The sequence below is a fragment of the Olea europaea genome, chromosome 11, assembly GCF_002742605.1.
Source record: "Olea europaea var. sylvestris chromosome 11, O_europaea_v1, whole genome shotgun sequence".
Taxonomy (NCBI): Eukaryota; Viridiplantae; Streptophyta; class Magnoliopsida; order Lamiales; family Oleaceae; genus Olea; species Olea europaea.
This window is the reverse complement of record NC_036247.1, coordinates 7744289-7767145: the sequence shown is the minus strand read 5'-3', so window position 1 is coordinate 7767145 and position 22857 is coordinate 7744289. Positions and strand designations below refer to the sequence as shown.

Sequence of the window (22857 nt, the reverse complement as noted above, 5' to 3'; positions counted from 1 at the left end):
GCATTTGGCCCATTTCAAATAGGTTCATTGTTTCGATCTGAAATATGATTCATTTGACATGGATTACATGAGCTCCTAGTGATTTATCGGATAAATTAATAAGTCGAACATTCCGGTCCCAAAAGAGGAACCTCAAGTGGACGTTGGAACAAAGCTTGAAGTTAGAATCGGTCAACATAACGCGTTCTATTATTTCTGCCATATATTTGATAGGAGAGTTGACTTTGTAATTTGCTCTTGTTCGCTTGACTAACAAATTCCGTGTTCACTTCACTTTTTTCTTCCTTTTATATGAACCTCAAATATTTCCTTACCAAAAAATTCCACACAACCTAATTACTCTAATAATATATTCGACATGTTCTCTATATTTGAATAAATAATGCCTTTTATCATCACTAAGTTCATTTTCATATTATATGATTACATCAAAGAATTATTTTTCGATAGTCATTTGTCCTTATATATAAATGTTCGATAGATGATAGAAAATCTTTGGTCACTATTTAGTTACTTTTCGCAACGTAAATTGCGATGATCCTATGCATTTAAAGCCAATGATAAGAGGTTTCGAAAGTGCTCATGTAGTCAGTTATGTGGCACTTTTCATCGTATTGATCCAGTCACCAACTTCAGAAGAAATATAAATTATACGTCATAAAGGGATTTGCGTTAGCCAAATTCGGCTTAGATGTTACACCGTCTAACATAGTCATTATAGACGTTTAAAGTGTGATTAGAAATAGCCATTTTGAGCAAGCAACAAGAAATATAGGTTTCATCAAGCTCGAGATAGCCCTTTTAACCTATCTTGACATATTAAATAAAAAATTATATATGGTATCATAAATTGTTGAGCCACAGGTATTGGACGATTCGTACACCCATAGCTAAGGACTCACCATATCCAAAATTCAACTTAAGACAAAGTCATTTTTTTATTATTACAATAACTCTCTCTCTCTCTCTCAAATTATGATGGAAGATAAGTCGCTCTAGTAGAAATGGCTTGACAACTTGATCTACATAAAAGGCTAACCGATAAGCTAAAATAGTCCACGTCTTAATTGTAAGTATTATGCCTTAAGTCCAATCGAATTTGGATGTAAACAATTTTAGTATGATTAATGCATTTTATATATGATAGATATGTTATTTAATTGAATTATTTTTTTGATAAATTAAATAAATAGAGTTTATAGATTCAAGTCTTGTTAACTTGTTCGATACAACAAGTCGTGATTGTGAAATACAAATTATAAACAATTAAATCTTAAATTATATGTGATCGTAAGTAATAATGAGATACGAATATCATTATTGTGGATAGATCAGCATGTGTGAAATTCGTACTTATAAAAAGAGTAGTGATCTCATAAGCTAAAATGTAGTGACAATTAAATGGATAGACTTCCATGCGTTCATGACAATCAATAAAGCTAATGTATTTAACTTTCTTTTTCAAGACAAATTAATTTTATCCTAACCACGATTCGAATCTATTCCTAGCCCAAATTTGAATGGTTAGAATGCATTTAAGTTTAGATTATTTATATGACTGCACATGTGATAAGTGTTATTTCTAACATCTATTATACATATGTTAATTTTGTTGCATTATAAGCTTATTGTGAGTCACACAACACTGCAACAAACAACTAATTATTTAATTGGTGACAAAACAATTGAACAATGCAATGGGTATGCAAAAATTAATCAATAAACGCAAGAAATACTAAACTACTAGCCTTGAATTAGAAATAAATAACAAATAGGGTTCATCTTATCCAATACAAAAAGGGATTTAGCATAACATGATCTTAAATAAATTACAAGAAGAATAATGGAAAAATATCACTCGTATTGTGAAAGAATACAAAGGATGTCGTCTTCAAGTCCAAAGTTGAATTCTTCAATTTCTTGATGTAATTGAAATTCGATTCTCGCTATGACTTGATCTTCTCTTTCAAAATATAGTAATTGGTTCATTTTTCTTGATGAATTTGATGATACTATTGTGTATGAAAAGGAAAGAGAGGTTTTTTTTCCCCAAACGTATAACCCTTGTTCCCTATTTATAAAAGCCAAGAAATAGGTGAAAATCGCGTCCAATTTGAGTTTCAAAAGAGTTTGAATCGCGAAAGAAAACTGCTAATTCAACTACGAAAAAAGCCTGAGCGCACAAGCATACCCATCGCGCACGTGCTTTAGGGTCAAATTTTTAGTGTCTTTCCTGTGTACTAGAATCGTCCCCTGTGGGAGTTGGTTTGTGCGGTGGCGTCCCTAAACAATTTTTGGTATTTTGGTTATAACTTTCTTTTTCAAAATCAGATTGAGATGATTCAAATTGCGTTGAAAATCTGACTCAAAGGGATACAATTCTTCTAGAAGAACAATATTTTCAATTTGAATGTTTGCCATCCAAAAAGTGGATCTCAAACTGAAGCTAAAAATCCGGAGCATAACTTATTCGGTTTAAATTGATTTGTGAAAATACTTCAACAATATTTTACTCCTTTGACTTAAAATTGCATCCAATTGATCATATGTAATCTTCAATCACCATTTTATGGTCTGAACCAACTATTGAATGTTTACACTTTGGTCCCCAAAATTTTAAATTTCTTTCATTTTTGCCCCTTTTTGTTTATTTCTTCCAATTCCACCACTTTGCATTGAGTTCAACCAAACAAACATAATTAACACATAATTAAGTTATAACTCACTCAAATCACTAACAAATACTCCAATTTGTTAACCTAGATAAGTGTGCAAAATACACTTAACAAACGAAATTGTTTTATTAATTTATAATTTTTTATTTCTTCTATTATACTATGTTGTCAGGGTGTCTTTTCATTTTCAATGGGAGACATTTTACTAAATTGGCATAGCTCCTTTACATTAGGCAGAAACCTCGCATGATTATTTTGGTTATGAAAGAGACTCTAGAATGGATGAAAAAGCGGAACTTCTTGGGAGGTAGCATCCCTCCATGGATCCTAACTTGTGTAGTTATTGTTTTCACTCGAATGAGGAAGAGAACTAGAAATTTTATAAAAAAAACTTCTTCGATAAACGTTTTATACTCGACTAAAATTTATGGAATAACTTTTCCAAGTTCTCAATGTTTTTATTCGCAATTTTCTTCTATTGGTGTAACTCATCTATTACACGTGAGATTATACATTCATTAGACGATTTTGTTGGTGTTTCTGGCTTCCACAGGTGATCTTTGGGCCATGAATGCTCATGGGATTGCAATTTTTTGATTTGATGCAACTTCTTCTATTTTTTTTTCCTGTTATAGTTATAGCTTTTTCCTTTGATTACTCGCATACACTCTTTTTATCTGTATTTGATACTTGTACTCTATATAAGTCTCATTAGTTAATAGTAGAGCTTAGTTCGACTAAGCGAGGGGATTCAAAGTGAATAATTTTAGTGGATTTGAGTTAAAATGATTGTTCATTTTCTTTCATATTGCTGTAATTATATAGTAATGATAAATTGCAGCCATAGTCAGCAACCTATGAATTCTATGACACTTTTAGTCCAAATGCTTTTATTTCTATGCATTAAGCAATTCAGCTTTTCATTTTTTGGTGGGTGAATTGATGCCTGTTATATAAATGTCACATCAATCAATCAAAGAAAGATCTTGTATAAAAAAATTCTTGAAATAAGTGAAGTAGGATTTTCTCTATAACAAGTTATAGCATCTTGTATAGGCCATGAAATTTGACCTCAACATGCACTCCGATTGAGATGATGCATCAATTCGACTATCCCAATATATAGCATCGGCTACCAAACAAGATAGTAATGTGGAGTGTGGACCTAACTAAACTTGTTAGTTGACTGCAGGCCCGATCCTGGGCCGAGGCCAATGAGGCTGGCGCCTCAGGCCCAGGACCGCAGGGGGCCTAATTTTGGCCCAACAATATTTTATTTTTTATTTTTTTTATAGCAATGCCTGCCGACCCAAAGGGCCAAAACCTGATTCTGAAATACAATAAAAAATTTCCAAAATCTGAAATATAGCAGCCTGCTCGTGAGTCGTTGCCTCAGTGTCGTCTCCTTCAGGTCAGTGATTCCCAAAATCTTTGAGAACTCGTTCGAAGTCTCAAGTCTGCAGCTCTTCTGTTCTTGAGTTGCCTCTTCACTTGGACTTGGTAGTTCTACACCATACGGTCCATACCATACGCCCATACTGTTGGTGGCAGAAATTTGCCAATCTGGACACTTTAGCAAATCCCAAAATTTTTTATATTTATGAATGACTTAGTGCTTAAAGTAATTTCAGAATATGTTTAAAGTTGGTGTGAATGAGTAGCAGATTCCGATGATTTTGTTGATGTTTTGCTTGATTTGGAGAAGAAAAACATGCTGTCTGATTCAGACATGATTGCTGTTCTTTAGGTAATTTTTATGATTTTATGTTTTTATATAAATGCATGCGTTTGTATAATCTTTTAATTTTCTGGCATTTAATTGTGGGTTTGCTTTATTTTGGTATATTTTCATATCAATTTGCCATGATTTGGAGTTACACAGTGTACACTTGTGATTAGCACTAAAATTTCTTTTATGGATATGCATAGATATGGGAATCTGAATAATTTTTTTGCACCCTTTAGCCAGCTGATAGTAACACTGATATTTACCACTCTATGTCCCATCTTGTCTCGTGTTGTGTCTTGCATTGTTCAGTGAACAAACTAAACTAGAATATTTTTTTTAATTTTTTTGTTACAGGAAATGATTTTTAGAGGGACTGATACTGTGGCCATTCTTTTGGAATGGATACTGGCTAGAATGGTTCTTCATCCTGATATTCAAGCCAAGGTTCAATTTGAACTTGACACTATGGTTGGGACTAATAAAATAGTGACTGATTCTGATCTTCCTAATTTGCCCTATCTTCTAGCCATTGTTAAAGAAACTCTCAGGGTGCACCCTCCTGGTCCCCTCCTTAAGCATACTATACTGCTATTTGTTCATGAGTTTAGATTTACCATCTCATTTTTGTTGTCCATCATATTCTTGTTATTTCTTTCATTTTAATCCATCGTATACTTGTTATTTTCTTACATGTTTCTTTTTGCTATGTTACAGTATCGTTGACACAATCCAAAAATTTCTTCAAATTGCAATCAGCTTACTACCAGTTCAGAAAAAGGGATCATTCTCAAATGTGTAATTCCAAAATTTTCATCAAAATTCCACTTCTCAGATAAGCAATGGCTTGCTCTAAGTAGCTATGTTAGAGATTGAAAATGTTTGAAGCCTTGCCGGCTTATATAATTGCAGCATGGTCGGCTTATATGATTGTTTATTTGGTTGTTATTTTAATGTTAGTTTTTTAAGTTAGTAATGGGTCGTATAATACATTGTTGAAGTTTGTATTTACGCTGATTTCGTTGGGGGCCTAATTTCCAGACTTCGCCTCAGGCCTCGAGAATCACAGGACCGGCTTTGCCAACAAAGCCTTCCTCGTACTCAAGTACAATGGCACCCTTAACATTTTGAAAATTTCTTCAAATTTATGTAGAAATTTTGTTTTTTGTTTTTTGTTTTTAATTATATACAAAATACATGTATATTTTCTCCCTTCAACATTTTTTCAAAATTTTGACTTCGCCATTGCTTCGACTGCTCCATGCAAATAAGAGGACCCTCACCATCATATAATTTGAGATTTTTATATACCCTTGCAATTTTTTGTTGACTCACAATTGGGTTTCGACTGAAATCACAGATGTTTAAAAAGTGATTATATTATATTCTAAATTAATTTTATATGTTCTTAATTTACTATCCACGATTAATACTAAGCCCTTATTTGTGCCCAATTTTTGGTGAAAGAATACATTTTGAATAGTAAATTAATGAAGAATGTCTAATTAAAAATTAAGAAAATATTTTGGACTTGCGTGCAATATTATTTTATTGAAAAATGTATAATTGAAAAATGAGTTTTGAAAAAATGAATTTTTAGAAGAATGTGTTTCAAACAAGGGATAAATATTATTCACATATTTCTCGGAAGCCTAAATTTTTAATCACTTTCCAAACATGCACCCAAAAAAAAAAAAAAAAAAAAAAAAAAAAACTAAAAAAAAAAAAAAAAGGTGGTGCTGGCAGCAACAGTTGCTGCCGGCGCCGGCGTTGGGCAGCCGCTGCCCAGGCGGCTAACCAGAGTAACCCGCTTTATACAATAATCTAATAAAAATCGCGCTATCCCCATGGCCCATGCCCCCACCAACACACAGAGATGCACCCCAAATTGCTGCAATCGGAAGCATTGAAGCTAGGAACATTTTCGCTCTCTGAACGGTTTCTTCTCATATAAATTGCCTTTTGGGTCTTTTCTTTGATAGAAGAAAGAGAGCTTTAAGCTCTGTTTGATCCTTGTCAATTTTGTATTTTTTTTTATTTCTTCCTTGAATTTGGTCAATACTCCTTTGGAATCTGAGATATGGAGAGAGACTTCATGGGTTTGAATTCTAAGGATTCAGATGTTGTAGTTAAGGAAGAAATTGTTGAAGACGGCAACGATAATGGTGATTTCTCCTTCTCACATGCTCACACTCGCGCAAATACAAATATTCGTATAAATTTGATTTGTACACTATTGAGGACCCCCCACATCCACAAACACGCTTTTTATTTCTGTTCTATGTTATGTTGGAGTGAAATAACATGCAAAATGGTGGAGGATTTTATCTGAAATTAGATAATTTACCAAATTTAATATTTCTGTTCAGATTTGGAAAGTAAGATCGAATATATATTGATTATTATGTCAAATTATTTGGGTGCAGTTTCCTTTTCCTGTTCTGGGAGCTAAGTTAATTATACTTTGTTTGTATTTTGATGTATAGTTGACACGGCCTTGAATTTTGTCCTTTGGCTCGAATTACTTATGTATTCACTGAATTTGGCATGTTTAGGTGACAAATAAAAATTCCTTGTGATTCTGTTCCTTAAAGAAACATTGATGTAGCTGTAAATTATAAATCTCATAAAAAACACCATCAAATGAGTAGGTATAAGTTTGATTATCGTTTTAGGAAGCAGAATAAGTCCCACCTTTGTGTTTTGAACCGTAATTTGTCATCTGAGAGAATAATTCAATTCCTTGTATGCTAAGAGCCACAGGCCCATGAGAAATTTATATTTCTTTTGAAATTTGGTAAGCAATTTGGCACAGTGTCTGCCATTGGTGAATCAGATATGTAATTTTATTTATACCCCCTATAACCAGGAAGCCTGAAGTTAATGCACATAACTTTCATCCTGTACAAATCTGACATGAACATATTTAAATTACTTTATTCTTTGATTAAGCTCTTCAATGGATACCCCCCCCTTCTTCTGTGAAAGAGGAGAACTGTATTATATTAGTCTCCCACGATATCGAAATTGGATAGGAAAGAAATGTTTCTTAATGAAAAACTCATATTCCAAATGAATTTTTGATAATTCATTTCTATTTCTTGGTGCCATAATAGGAGAAGTGTCAATATATAAATTGTGTAATTATATAATGTTTTGAACACAATTTTTTGCTATACTGTGATTTTTGTCCATACTAATTAGGGTTTTCTGTATATACTTCTATATCATTTGGATCAAAGCAAGTACCAAGACTTTAGGAGTTCCTTGGCCATTCCCGTACATGGTGTCTACTCTCCCTCATTTTATGTTCTTGAAATCTAAGCATGATGAAAAACTGCCAAAACTCAAGTCTGATCCTCTTGCACCTTCTGGATATACAGCTAAATCTGCTGCAGACATATTTGATGTCAGCCACAACCAACTATCAAGAAATATCCAGGTTTGATTTTGTCTCATATTTGAGTGACCTTGTATTGCATGACTTAAACTTGCCCTGTGTTGAAGGTAATTGTTCCCTCTTTATCTTGTTAGCTATTGATGCATGCTTAGGATTGTTTGAGAATGGTCCTGATGAAAGCGAAATGTTCCAATTCTCTATGCATCGTCTTGGTTTTTATAAGTAACACATGCATTTGGATGCAAAATGATATACGATAATGTTAAATTCCACTAACCTAAGGTAAATGCATTGAATTGAATGGAGTGGTGAAAACGATTCAAATAGCTGACCTTAATAAATTGGAATCATGGCATTGTTTCCTTTATCTTCCAGTCTCATACAAATATTATATTTTAATCTATAATCCCGTTTTTATGAACTCCCCTCAACAATTTTCATTATCTTATACATGCATAAATATTGTTGGATACCAGGCTCTCGTTTACATTGCCAGCTTATTCTGTGCAGCAGAGTGAATTCTCGGTGAATGCTGCCCATGATGTGAACTTGCATCAGTTTTCCGCGTTGAAACCTTTTTGCAAAACTCATTTTACGTCTGTTGGTCAGAATTATTTGGATGCTACCTCGACGCAGCGATTTCTTGGTGGAGTTCCTCTCTTATCGCCTCATTCTATTCGTCCTACTGTTTTGGCGACTGGGACAACTGAACAATGGTTTGCAGCAACATTAACTTGAATTATCTCTGCATGTGTAAATTCTTAAATATATGGCTATTTTGATGCAAATAATAATTGCAACTATCCTAACAATAGTATGCCTGTAGTTAAAATATCAGCACTACAGTTTAAGATTATTATCTGAAATTACTCTGATGAAGGGATGAAGCAAGGTGATATTAATATATTAAAATCAGAACTTTGTTTGCTATGCTTTACTTGATTTAGGGTTGATTCCAAGACTTCTGATGCTCCTGCCCAGTTGACCATCTTTTATGCTGGAACGGTGAATGTCTTTGATGGTATCCCCCCTGAGAAGGTTCTCTCTCTGTTTGCAGCAGAATTTCCCTTTCATAAATTAATATAATTGGAGAAAGTTATTTAATATTTCACTTCTTGTTCAACGGACACTGTTACAGGCTCAGGCTATAATGCTTCTGGCTGGAAATGGGGGATTTGCTCAACCAAAACTTCATCTTCAAGCACCTAACTTTCAGCCCGCAACTGCAAATAGGGAATTGATCAACCAAACAATAAGTAAACCATCTAGCTTGGGTGTCTCGAGCCCTATGTCTGTTTCCTCTTACCCTATTGATCAGTCTGGGGGTGTGTCTGCTAACAAGAATAATATCGAGGTATCTAACACCGTTGGCATCTTAACCACTCTTGATGGCAAAGTGGACACTCCAAGAATGGTTCCATCACTAGGATCTGTTTCTGCATTTGCCACGATATCATCAGGTACATTATGCAAATCAGCAAGTAGATAATCTTTTTGCCAATTTTACATAACTTCATTTGAAAATGCCTGAGCTCTTACTGATTGCAGAACTCATCCTTTAAGTTCACCTTCATCGACATTTGTTGCATATATTTCTTACATTGCTCGTGACGTTATCAGAAGTTCATAATTTTTCCTTGGTCCTGTTATTTCTACATCTTAGATTGTCTGGGGAATAGGTTTTAATTCTTGAACTATTTAGGGATCATAAAATACTTGTGCTATCTCGCGCTAAAACTCTTAAGATTGCATTTTTGAATTTTCCTGGAAATATAGCTTGAGCTTTGTAGTGCCACGACTTCTAAATCCTAATCCCTGGGAATGGGCTTCTAATCAGTAACCACCAGCAATATGACTGTTCAAATGCTGTACTGAAGAAGGCCTTTATTTTTATCTATTTATTTATTATTATTATTATTATTATTTTCAGCTGTTCCGCAGGCACGCAAAGCATCCCTGGCTCGATTTTTGGAGAAACGTAGGGAGAGGTAAACTGTTGGTTCCAATTGTGAAATTCCGTTTAACGTTTTCTATTCTTGAATTTATACGTCATAATTTCTATATGCGTACGAGGAAACATTTTTTTTTTCCCTTAGTTTGCGTTTTGATTTGTCTGCTACTCTTTCGATAAATATATTCCATATTGAATCATCAATTTCTTCAATCGGCATATTTATGCAGGGTCATGAACTCAGCACCATACAGCCTCAGTAAGAATGCTGCTGAGGGTGGTATCCTACAGTCCGATGGTATTTCTGGTGTGAGCTCTAGTTCTGTGTCTACCAGCGACAATATCTGAGATCTCAATTGGAGCCGTTAGCTAAACTAGTAAGCTTATAGTTCTGTTGTCGCAAAATAGTCTGTAATATAATTGTTTAATATATAAATTCGAACATTCGAACCAAGCTCTGCAGTGTTTTAACTTAATAGAGTTTTCACATATGAGAATTCTGAATGCAACTACAGACTCTTTTTCATTATACGTAAATAAATAAATTTCAGGAACAATTGGAATAAACTTCATTAGCTTCCAAATGGTCAAATATTTATATTTTACAAGTACAATGACGCTGAAAAGCAATTTACATCTCCATCTAGTGTTATCCCATCTATTCGCTATCAGTGTTTCGCCAGCTATGATGCAAGTGGGTATATTTGACTGCATATGAACCTGAATTTCATTTTTCAAGCATAGTAAGCCCTGTTTGGTGGCCATTTTCTTTGGAAAAACATTGTTTTAAACAGTATTTTTTTTGGAGAATGTGTCATTAAAGAGTAGGAAATTTTTTGGGTATACGTGTAGAATATTTTATCGTGCGAATGTATGGTTGAAAATAAGTATGTAGAAAAAAGACTTCTGAAAGAAGGAGAGATAAACGGGAGCTAAATATCAATGAACGTGGTAACATCATGATCTGATTGGCACGATTGATTGCTTCTAAATATTAAGTCATTAGGGATCTGATTGGCACGATTGATTGCTTCTAAATATTAAGTCATTAGGGAGATTGGTGATAATTTTTGCAATTCAATTCAATTCATGACATGTTTAGTAAGAGGATTAGATGAGGGTATAGAAGTTCAAAAGTACCGAACATGCACTATTGAGACGAATTATATCGAGTCGCGTCCAGTCCAATGAACAATCAATGTCCTCTCCATGTAAAAGAAATTGACAACCATACAATAAATTTCAAATGTTGCTGAAGATACAAGAAACACAAAACAAACTAAAACAGAATCATGCATTCCATTTTTCTAATAAAAAATCTGTTGTTTGGAATTTCGCATTTTAGAAAGTACAGACCAGTTGATATTCCACCACGCAGGGTCAAAGGTCTAAAGATTCAACAACAGTTTTGAATAGAAGAATGTGGACTTTATCCATTGAGAAATACAAAAATCCTCCTACAGAATGGGTGACATATGAGCCGAAGCTAGTTCCCACAATGCAATGCCAAGCTGGACCATACGTTGAGTCGAACTCCTGGAAAGGTGAACAGAAGTTTGTCGTAAGCAGTTGATTCATCGTAACTCAAGCACAAAAGCATATTCCCCGAAACTACAGAGAAAAGGCACCGGTGCAAAACAAAGAGACAACAAGGAGGAATAGTAATTTCTCCTATCGTAACTGATACCTAATTAAGCCTCCATTTGGCTTATTTATGAAAGTTAATTAACAATTGATCAAATTTCATTTTCAACTACACATTTTAATGAAACTGCAAGTACTACCCATTTATTCACTACTTATTTATATCATTTATAAATTCTTTCGAAATGGAGACTAATATTTTCTGCTTCAAGTGGAGCATAGGATTTTGGAATAATTACATTAGAAGAACATATCGTATTTGACATCATACTACTCATATTTACTTCTATCCTTTTTGTTCACGGGAAGTCACAATTTTTCTGAAGCATACCACGGTAAACCGGCAAAATTCCGCACTTAAGGAATCGATTTGACCACCATGAAAGGCACACACGCAAAACCCAACCTGATTGTTCACGATATACTTCAAGCTAATTTAGAAGTTCAAATTTTGAATAATGTTATTCATTATTAATAGAGATCATCATTGGTTTAGGTGACAGTAAACCCCTTCATTCATTGTCCAATTCATTAAAATGTATCACAAGTCTATTGGATCATTAATCATGGGAACCAATATCACTTAGACCGATGATGATATCTACTAATAACGCATTTCATTACTCCCAAAATTAAGACTCGTCTTTGATTGACTCGCGGCTAGTAGTGTGCGACAAGCAGACCAAAAGGCCTCCCTTGACCTCCCGGCTGTAAGTCAGCCAGAAAAGAGACTTGCTTTTTCCCTCCGAGCCCCGCTGAAGTAGTTGGTAGGGTCATAATGCCAAGGCCTCAGCCTATTCAATTGACCTAGGAATGGAGCAGAGGAAAATAAATTTTGAACCAAAGAACAGGGTTAACATTATTCATATAGTTAATGAGAAAATAAAAACTACGTCGTACATTTAGGACGAAATTATATATGCAGACTTATGGTCCACACATTTTAGGTATTTGAGGTAGGTTTGAAATTATACATTACTGTCTGTAAAGAAAATATTAAGAACATTTGAATATCATAAAGAACAGTTCCAACATAATAGGAATAGGCCATCTGCAAATATATTGTGGTTAATCAACAATTAAAAGGAAAAAGCCACTCAACCATCCTAACGAGATATTCTTCTATGATACACTCTTGCAGGGCCATCTATTATTCGTGCTGATCAACAATAATTACAATATCGGGTAACCTTGTCATATATTTAATCCCACCCAAATGATAGAAATATCAGCTACTTTGCCATATTTTTCTTTACCTAAAGAAATGACTACAAACATTAACTAAAGAAAACAGCAACCCATTTTCCAATCCTTTTGTCTTGAATGACGTAGAAATTAAGCCCTACTCGTTAACTCGAGCAATATAAATAAAACAACCAGAAACCCATAGAAGCAATTATATAGATTTATAGCAGTAGACCCTAGGTGTCGTAGCTATGTCACGATCACTTCTGCATATGAAAAAAGAGAAATGCTGCTCTACCAGGCCTTGTATAGGCTCTCTCACAAATAAGGGGTCCAACATTATTAAAAAAATACCCAAAAATATCCACCCCGCCCTTGTTTGTGAGTGGGCCAGTACAAGGCCAGGCAGAGCAGCATTTCTTGTGAGAAAAACTCCTAAATAATCTTCTTGCAAGAATATTAAGACGATCTAATATCTCTCTCACTTTTTTATTTATTTTTGGTTGGGGAGGGTTGGGTTATAACTTTACCTAGAATTTGTTAATTAGGGATAAAATCTCGCATAGAATAAAATAAAAATTTAGACACTTAAAAGGATTTGGGTTACTTCTCTTAATAAGGTTGACCTATGTCTTTGATAGGGTACCAAAATTTGTTAATTAGGGATAAAATCTTACATACAATAAAAATGAAAATATAGACCAACCTAAAACGATTTGAATTATTGTTCTTAATAAGGTCGACTTGAGTCTTTGAGAGCCTATTAAATTCTAACGAGTAATCCAGTTCGATTAAAATTCAAAAAATGAGCAGGCAGCCACCTTCTTGAGGAGGAATGTTAAGAAATAAGATTCCACGTAGAATCAAGATGAAAACATATGCTAACTTGTAAGAATTTGAAATACTCCTCTTAAGATAGAATCCACGTCTTAATAGAATTTAATGTTCTTAACTAATATATGTCATCTAATCCAAATACACCTAAAAGATGTGCAGTTGAGTAAATAAGCGTACAGTATGATCAGTAAAAATACCCTCATTACTACCTTCTTGTGTGCAAGAGCAAGGCGTTTACTGTCAACCTTCCCAGAAGCCATTGAATGCAGATTATCTCTGGCAATCCTAAATGCATGATTTTGCAAAGAAAAGGGCATATCTGAAGCCCTTACACGCACATTCATACGATTATTCTCAACATTCTTCTTCTTTTGTATCAAACTGTTTAAAAACTTGCTCCTTCTCTCCAATTCCTCCTCTACACCCTCCATTTCTACACTTCCCTCATCAATTACTTTTCAAACCCAGTAATAATTTTCTGGTTTCTGGGGAAGAAAAGTATGTGAAAAAAGTGTATTTACGTGCTAAGGCCTGTGGAGTGGAGTGACCACAGTAAAGTATTGTGCACAAGATTCTCGAGTGCAATGCCCCTTTTTTCTTTTTTTTTTTGGAGACTTGTCAAATGCTTACGTGGCATTGGTTGTCGGCTTATCAATAAAATTAGGTTAGCTCTATTTACATTCACGCTTTTTATAAGTATATCCACTTTTAAAAATAAAATTTTACTATATTTTAAGTCATATATAAATTTACTTAAATAGACATAAGTAATAATGAAATCCACACCCATTTGGTGAATCAATTACTTCAATTCTACCCAAATAATCAAAATTATATTTTGTCGGAAGGCAAATTATAATTGGCAGCCGGCTACTGTTCAGTTTTGAGTTTTACCAACAAACTCGAGCAGTTCTTTTGTTGTTCTTCTTCATTTTCTCATTCTTCTTTTCCATTTTTTTCAAAATCAAATGATGGCTAGTAGTTGATGATTTTAGGTTGTGTTTGGACGTGGCCGTAGGATGGTGGGTTTTGGTTTTTTGTGGGTGTTTGAGAAGGAAGAACATGTCTTGGTTTTGTCCAGTGACACGACGGGCAGCACTTTGTTGTTGGAGAAAAATGGAGAAGGGGGATCAGGTGGGGTGTATAAGTATTATGCCCTAGGTCCAATCAATTTTGGACATAAATACTTTTACATGTAATTAATGCAATTAAATAGCAGATCTATTATTTAATTAATAGACAATTAAATGAATAATAGAGTCCGTAGATTCAAAAATTTGTAATTTGTTAATCACAAGGAGTCGTGATTGTGAGATACAAATTACATCTGATTGAATCTTAAATCATCCGTGGTCGTAAGTAATAACGAGATACGGATATCGTTATTACGGATAGACCATCACGTGTGGCATTTCTTACTTGTGAAGTAAGTGGCTGATCTCACAAGCTAAAGTGTGGTGACACTTAAATGAACACGTGGATGTTTTTGTTATAGAACAAAACATTGGAGACCCGTCGAGAGATTCCACATGCATAACTATCTGAGTGTCAATGGTTAATCTCTAACGTTCGGTAGTGGAATTGGTCCTTTGACTTGAGGTCGTCATAGTACCTTATATGAGGACAGTCATACTTTGACGGTGTTGGATGTTGCTCTGAAAAGGGCCGCTAATACGACGTCGTTCGGGTACGTCAAGAATCGTATAAAGGTTGTGATTGATCAATAAAGGATTCGTCACTCTTAGATAGTAGGAGATTATGATCTGCGTTTCATTCAATTAAGTCGATGATCAAATCCTTGGCCAAGGTGTACTCATAAGTTGAAAAGGAGTTTTCGACTTATATTGATTTAATAGCGGAGTGAAAGATATGATCGATGATCGAGATTGACACAACTCCATATCTCGTAATTGATCGGATCATATTGACGAAGGGATTATAGTTTCACGGTAAACGAACGAATTTGGTTTTGTCATACCACATGACATTTTCCGTCACATGTATTGCCCTGACACATTGCTAGATGTCAATCAGGGACGGCGAATGTGAATTGACGATAAATTAAAAGGGGGTTTTAATTTATCAATTTTGATTAGGTCAAAATAATATTTCACGTCGTTAGACATCGTGGTCGGGAACCTAATGGGTCACACACAAAAGAGAATTGGAAGATTGCAAATTGCCAATTGGTTAATTTAACAATCGTTGGATAAATTAATTAATTGGATTTGTTATTTATATTTTCGAATTAATTAATTAGATTAATTAATTTACGGACCGGGTTTAATTAATTGGGTTAATTAATTATTGGACCGGACCGGATCGAGCCGAGCCTGTTTGGGTTTATATAAATACATAACTAGGGTTTGAGGTCCATATGTTTTTCATTATTCTTGCTGGCACAAGAGAAAACCCTAGAGGCTGCAATCATATTCTCTGTGTGGATTACCGTTGGAGGTTGGACAATTGGACAGCTGTGGTGGCGAATCAAGGTTGTGGAACGAAAAGAAAAGCAAAAGGATTGCAGATCTGAAAAAGGTACAATATTATCACAATTTCTATCTAAACACAAAGGCGATTCTTGGTGGGAATCGAAAATTATTTTAAATTCCGCTGTGCATGTATAAGTAGATTCCCAACAGTGGTATCAGAGCCTACTTTGTATTTGTTAGAAATTGATTTGCATATTATTGAAATCAAAAGTTGATTATTAATGTTTTCTTGTTTCTAGCAGTTTGTCAAGAATTTATTTTTTCAATGTTTCAAAAATCTGTTCTTAGACCGAAAAAAAAAATTGGAATCTGAAAATCGGGAAAAACTGCCGGCGGCATTGGACGCGCGCATGCCGGCGCTGCTCTCGCCGGGCAGCACCGGGCACTGCCCGACGGTTGATGGCAGTCGTGGTCGGGAACTTAATGGGTCACACACAAAAGAGAATTGGAAGATTGCAAATTGCCAATTGGTTAATTTAACAATCGTTGGATAAATTAATTAATTGGATTTGTTATTTATATTTTCGAATTAATTAATTGGATTAATTAATTCACGGACCGGGTTTAATTAATTGGATTAATTAATTATTGGACCGGACCGGGCCGAGCCTGTTTGGGTTTATATAAATACATAACTAGGGTTTGAGGTCCATTAAGGTTTTCATTATTCTTGCTAGCACAAGAGGAAACCCTAGAGGCTGCAATCATTTTCTCTGTGTGGATCACCGTTGGAGGCTGGACAATTGGACAGCTGTGGTGGCGAATCAAAGTTGTGAAACGAAAAGAAAAGCAAAAGGATTGCAGATCTGAAAAAGGTACAATCTTATCACAATTCCTAACCAAACACAATGAGATCTATTGGATGGGAATCGAAGTAATTTAATTTTCCACTGTGCATGAATAAATAGATTCCCAACAGTGGTATCAGAGCCTACTTTGTGTTTGTTAGAAATTGATTTGCATATTATTGAAATCAAAAGTTGATTATTAATGTTTTCTTGTTTCTAGCAATTTGTCAAGAATTTATTTTTTCAATGTTTCAAAAATCAGTTCTTGGATCGAGAAAAAAAAAATATTGGAATCTGAAAATCGGGAAAACTGCCGGCGGCGTTGGACGCCGCTTGCTGGCGCTGTTCTCGTCGGGCAGCACCGGGCACTGCCCGGCGGTTGATGGCAGCGCCGTACGCAGCAGCGTCGCACCCTGCGACGCTGCTGCTGCCAAAAATTATGGCAGCGGGCGCTGCTGCTAGCGCCGGTCATTGCCGGCGTCGCCAAGAAGAAAAAGAGAAGAAGTAAAAGAAAAAAAAAATTTTAGGGTTTCAGATTCGAATTGGGGACGGGGGCTTCAAGAGTAATTTGAGTTATTTGAGGTCCTCATCTGCAATTTGGAATTCACGCCGGTCATTGCCGACGTCGCCAAGAAGAAATAAGGAAGGAGGTGTTGGATCTAGGGTTTATTCTTCCAATTTGGGTGTGAATTTGGGACGGGGGCCTCTTTCGTAATTTCTGAAATTGGAGGCCCCTGTCTGCAATTACTTTCCAGAGGACAATATGTAAATTTTAAATAAAGGGCCTTCTTGCAATTAGAGTAATTGAAGGGGGCATGTTGATAATTAGTGAATGGGTCAAAATTCCAAGTTTTAAAATTTGTTTTGAATTAGAATATAAAATAGTTTTAAAATTATATTTTAATTGGGTTCGACCTATAATTTATTTTGACCCAAATTAAAATTTTATTTAAAATTGACGACATTTTATATTTTCGTTAAAATTGGATTTTGACTTAAATATTAAACTTTGACCCCAATTGAATTTTATTTTATTTAAGAGTGTTATCCTAATTTAAAATATTGATTCAATTTAAATTAGAGTTGGACTCTAATTTAGGACTTAATTAGAATTCGATTTTAATTAATTTTTCATTCGAAGATATTATAGAAATTAGAATTGGATTTTAATTTGACGTCTAATTAAATTTTGATTTTAATTAAATTGTCATGTCCTAAATTTCTTCTTGGAATTAGAGTTTGACTCTAATTTGTTATTTAATTAAAATTAGATTTTAATTCACCCTATAATTTGTTCCAATTAGAATTAGACCCTAATTTGATGTTTAATTAAAATTTGATTTTGATTAAACATGTTCGCCCTAAAATCTTAGATATGGAGTTAGACTCTAGCTTTACCATTTAATTAAATTTTGATTTTAATTAAATTCCACCACCTTAAATTATGAAATTAGAGTTTGACTCTAATTTGACTTTTAATTAAAATTTGATTTTAATTAAATAATCTCGTCATATAATTTTTGAATTAGAGTTGGACTTTAATTCGGTATTTAATTAAAATTTGATTTTAATTAAACATGCCCGCTTATTGAATAATCAATTAATATGATTAATTGAGTATTTAATTATTCCGATCCATTTGTCTAAAAGAGTTTAGACGACTTAATTGCTAGAAACTTGAAATTTATTTGCATATAATATTAGATATTATATAGGTATACATTTATGTGATGAATGTATTATTAATGGACGATTATGGACTCGACCATATGGATATGTTGAATGGTTAATTTTTAATTTTGTCGTTTTATGGGCCTGCGAGCTTTTAATTGTTTTGGGCCTGTGAGCCCGTTATTATTGTTATTATTTTGGACTCCGAGTCCATTATTATTATTGTTACTATGGGCCTGCGAGTCCAATTTCATTTAGGCCTGCGTGCCAACTAGTATAGGATACATGTTGGAATTGGACTAATTGAAGAGATAAGAAGAGGTGGAGACCATGGAGATGGTGCATTGACACTGTTCAATGCTATACCCCCTAGGAATTGACCAACTAGTCTTCCTTATGGCTCGGGAAGACTAGATAGTAAAAGTCCATAATTGTCCACACTATTATATTATACTATATGTATATTTATTTGCATAGTAGATGTATAATAAATTATATATATATGATTATATCGATATTGATGAGACCTATGCATACAAAAACCTCAATAAAATATTAAGTCATATTTTACATTTGTCCTCCATCATTATAGTGAAAACCCAGAGTCCTAAATCGATCTCAGCTTGTTGAGAACACTCAAGGCTGATCTATTATGGATATGTCTGACACTATGAAATATCAGATGTTTCTGAATGATGGGTCCGACTTAACTAAAGTTTATCTTTTGTTGAGTACACTCAAGGAGATAGATTTTAGAGACATGATAAAATATGTGAGGACAAGGAGTTGTCAACTTAATGATCTAGGAGTTGTATGCAAATCCCCTCAATAAAATATTAAGTCACATTTGTAATCACCTTCCATCATTATAGTGAAAAACGAGAATCCTAAATCGTCTCAGTTTGTTGAGTACACTCAAGGCTGGTCCATTAGGGATATGTTTGACACTATGAAATATTTGATATTTCTGAATGATGGGTTTGACTTAACTAAAATTTATCTTTTGTTGAGTACACTCAAGGAGATAAATTTTAGAGGCAAGTTAACTCGATTAAAGAAGAGGTGGCTACTATAGTAAACGCAGTGATGATAATAATATTGCAACGTATGTGATACTTGCATCTATGTCACTGAGTTACAAAAGCAACTTGAGAGTATAGATGTTAATACATAATTCTTCATTGCAAAGAGTTGTATGATAATAATCATGTGTGGAAGGATATGAGAATTTCAAAAAACTATACCGGTGCAAAATGACAGATTAATCTTCAATCAATGATTAGACACTGAAGATGATTGACGTTGAGAAATGTCTCAACTGTATTCAATCATAAACCATGAACTAAGTGGTGACTTGGTCCTGTAATCTCTGTCAGCTAAAGCTATTCACAACTAATTATGAATTCAACGTGAATAAGCTCGAATGCAAAAATATTGAGTTGCTTAACATGCTTAGGACTGTTAACCCCTTTATCGAAGTTTGTAGTGGGCAAACCATTGATTCCTTTAAAGATATTAAGAGGAAGTCTAAAGGGGCTTTGTGAAAGGACCCAATATGGTTAAGACAGTATAAGCAAAAGGACAAATACCAAATCTAATGACCCTTGGTCTTATTATAGAATGAAAGGTCATTGGAAGGAATATTGTACGACTTACGTCTACTTCACGAATTTCTTAGGTATATGATACCAGGTGTAAATATCGTATTTATACAAATATGGAGAAAAGAAACTAAAAAGAAGTAGATCACTGCGAAAGAGAGAAATTGACATACACGTTGGAGATGAGCAAAGGTTGCTACATTACCTGTATGAATATACTTCTTACCATTGCCATTTGGTATAGTATTGAAATGTCGTTTTATGCCAACTATAGCTGGAACATTAAAATGAATTTTATGTTCAGACATGAACTATTTTAATGTTAAGGACAATTGTTGTTCTTGTTTATCTTGTTAAAGATCCTAATGGCTATGTTAAATTACAAAACGATATTTATATTCTTTAATACTAAAGATTCTATAACAAGTATAGAAATTATAAGGCACAAATACTATAATCTAATAATTACCAAAATCTGGCATGAGAGACTTTGTCATTTAGATTAAATATAATTCCAAAGTTACATAAAGATGTATACTTGGGATTAATTGATTTTGACAAGTACAAATTATGCATGTCTGGCATAATAACCAAATCTTCTTTTTCTTGAAAAGAAGAAATGTCAGCATAATTACCGGTCTAATGCATAGTGATGCATATAGATTCATGTCAATCAATGTCAGGTAATGTTTCTCTTATTTCATCAATGATCAAGTATACTTGATGAAAACTCAAACATGAAACTCTTGAAAAGTTCAAGGGATTCACACTAGAATTAGAGAAACAAAGAGGTAAAGATACCTTCACATTAAAATTCGATCAAGTGCAAGTATCTTAAAGATAAAATTTAGATTATCTAAGAGAGAATGAGATTCTCGTGCAGTAGACTCCTTCATATGCACTGCAGCAAGGTGGTATATCTAAAAGGAGGAATCGTTAATTATTACATATAATGCGATTAATGACAAGCCATGCAAATTTCTCAAAATTGTTTTGAGGTCACGCATTGATTGCAGTGTGCAACACACTAAACCATGTCCCATCTAAATTGGTTAACAGAACTCCATACGAGTTCTGGAAAGACAATAGTCCCAATTTATCTTATATGAAAGATTGGGACCATGACGCTTATTTGAAGCGCCTTAAATCGGATAAATTTGAGACTAAATCCGATAAATACATAGTTGTGAGATATTCAAAGGAGACAATTGAATATAAATTCTATTATCATGAATAAAGTCTTCGTCTCACGACATATCGTTTTCTTAGAGAAAATGTTTACTTTACGAGAGGACAGTGGGAGTAAAATAGAATTTTGAAAGAGTTCAAAAGTCCACAGATATAGTTAACCAAGTAGATAAATCTGAGTTTGATCCCATATCTGATATGGGACATACTTTGGATCAGGAAGTAAAGACTCCTGAGGATATGACAGCTCTATGTAAATCTAGTAGGCTCATTCGACCTTCAAGAAGGTGCGAATCATTAATCAGTGATCCAGGATAATGAACCTGTTAGTTGCAACAAAATAAAGTCAAGTGTTGACTTAAAAGAGACAGCAAGAGGCCATGAAACTCGAGATGAAACTCGACGCAAGTGAACAAGGTTTGAACCTTGGTCATGCCTCTTAATGGAATAAAGCTCATAAGCTTTTGTAAATAGTTTACAAAAGAAAAGGTCGATATGGATATGAATATCCATATATACAAAGCAATGCTAGAAGCAAAGGTTAAATGTTGACCTTGGTGAAATATTTCTCATGTAGCCTTGCTTAAGTCCATTCGGGTTTTGTTTGCAACAGTTGCATATCGTGACTATAGGTTAAGAAAAGTCTCTTGGAGTTGAAATCTTAGATTTGATGAAAAGTCAAAGTGTTTGATTTTATCAAAGTGTTTACAAGAAGATAGTGAGAGCATTTTTCGTATTCCTAAAACGACATCCTTATGTTTCAATCGTTGAAATAATGGTTGTTAAAGGATTTATTCATAAACGATATGGGATAAGCAACTTGATCTATAGAGGTAGATCTAAAAAATTACTTAACTCATCCCAATTTACATAGATGAAATCTTGAGAAGATTTCATATGGAGAAACTGGTTTACTCTTAAGCGGTATGTTGGAAAGGTTCCAAACGTGAAGCAGCCGTTGATTCAATAGTAGAAACCTAATACATGAATACTTCAGAAGTAGCAAAGAGTTGCAATATGGATCATGATATTCATAAATGAACTTGGAGTAGTTCCTGATATTGTTGATCACATACAATAGTATTGTGATAACAATAGAGCCATTACGAAAGCAAAGGAACTAAGGTCTCATCAATGATCCAAACATGTATTAAAACCGTATAATCTCATCAGAGAGATAATACATTGAAATGACGCAAAAGGAAGAGCAAATTTTCACATTTAATAATATTGCAGATCCATTGACAAAGGGTTGTCGTAGTATAAACATGATCGTCATGTAGACTTATGATATTCGATACATAAGTGATTGGATCTAGTGCAAGTGGGAGTTTGTAAGTATTATGCCCTAGGTCCAATCAATTTTGGACATAAATACTTTTATATGTAATTAATGCAATTAAATGGCAGATCTATTATTTAATTAATAGACAATTAAATGAATAATAGAGTCCGTAGATTCAAAAATTTGTAATTTGTTAATCACAAGGAGTCGTGATTGTGAGATACAAATTACATCTGATTGAATCTTAAATCATCCGTGGTCGTAAGTAATAACGAGATACAGATATCGTTATTACGGATAGACCATCACGTGTGGCATTTCTTACTTGTGAAGTAAGTAACTGATCTCACAAGTTAAAGTGTGGTGACACTTAAATGAACACGTGGATGTTTGTTATAGAACAAAACATTGGAG

General features: G+C 34.1%; 3 protein-coding genes across 9 annotated transcripts; 2 read left to right on the top strand and 1 right to left on the bottom strand.

Moving 5' to 3' along the window:
- Positions 1 to 2921: 2921 nt before the first annotated feature.
- On the top strand, positions 2922 to 5532 carry LOC111404403 (cytochrome P450 78A6-like). The gene is made up of 6 exons (XM_023033216.1): positions 2922 to 3080; positions 3198 to 3228; positions 3311 to 3367; positions 4340 to 4413; positions 4759 to 4953; positions 5443 to 5532. Exons 1-6 carry the CDS (start codon positions 2922 to 2924, stop codon positions 5530 to 5532), a joined length of 606 nt encoding a protein of 201 aa, XP_022888984.1.
- A 726-nt stretch (positions 5533 to 6258) lies between these two features.
- Positions 6259 to 10281, top strand: LOC111403214 (protein TIFY 6B-like). 7 transcript variants are annotated; one of them, XM_023031628.1, is made up of 8 exons: positions 6259 to 6566; positions 7644 to 7687; positions 7785 to 7843; positions 8278 to 8517; positions 8749 to 8839; positions 8940 to 9261; positions 9732 to 9789; positions 9983 to 10281. In XM_023031628.1, the coding sequence occupies exons 1-8, from the start codon at positions 6482 to 6484 to the stop codon at positions 10098 to 10100; spliced, it is 1017 nt and encodes a 338-aa protein (XP_022887396.1). In that variant the 5' UTR covers positions 6259 to 6481; the 3' UTR covers positions 10101 to 10281. The 7 variants fall into 7 exon arrangements, with proteins under 7 accessions (XP_022887396.1, XP_022887399.1, XP_022887398.1 ...); XM_023031631.1 differs by lacking the exon at positions 7644 to 7687 and having other exon boundaries at positions 8315 to 8517; XM_023031630.1 differs by lacking the exon at positions 7644 to 7687 and having other exon boundaries at positions 8312 to 8517.
- A 747-nt stretch (positions 10282 to 11028) lies between these two features.
- LOC111403213 (dynein light chain 1, cytoplasmic-like) lies at positions 11029 to 14027 on the bottom strand. Its single transcript, XM_023031625.1, has 2 exons — positions 13628 to 14027; positions 11029 to 11288 (listed from the first exon to the last, which is right to left on the bottom strand). Exons 1-2 carry the CDS (start codon positions 13847 to 13849, stop codon positions 11133 to 11135), a joined length of 378 nt encoding a protein of 125 aa, XP_022887393.1. The 5' UTR covers positions 13850 to 14027; the 3' UTR covers positions 11029 to 11132.
- Between the last annotated feature and the right edge of the window lie 8830 nt (positions 14028 to 22857).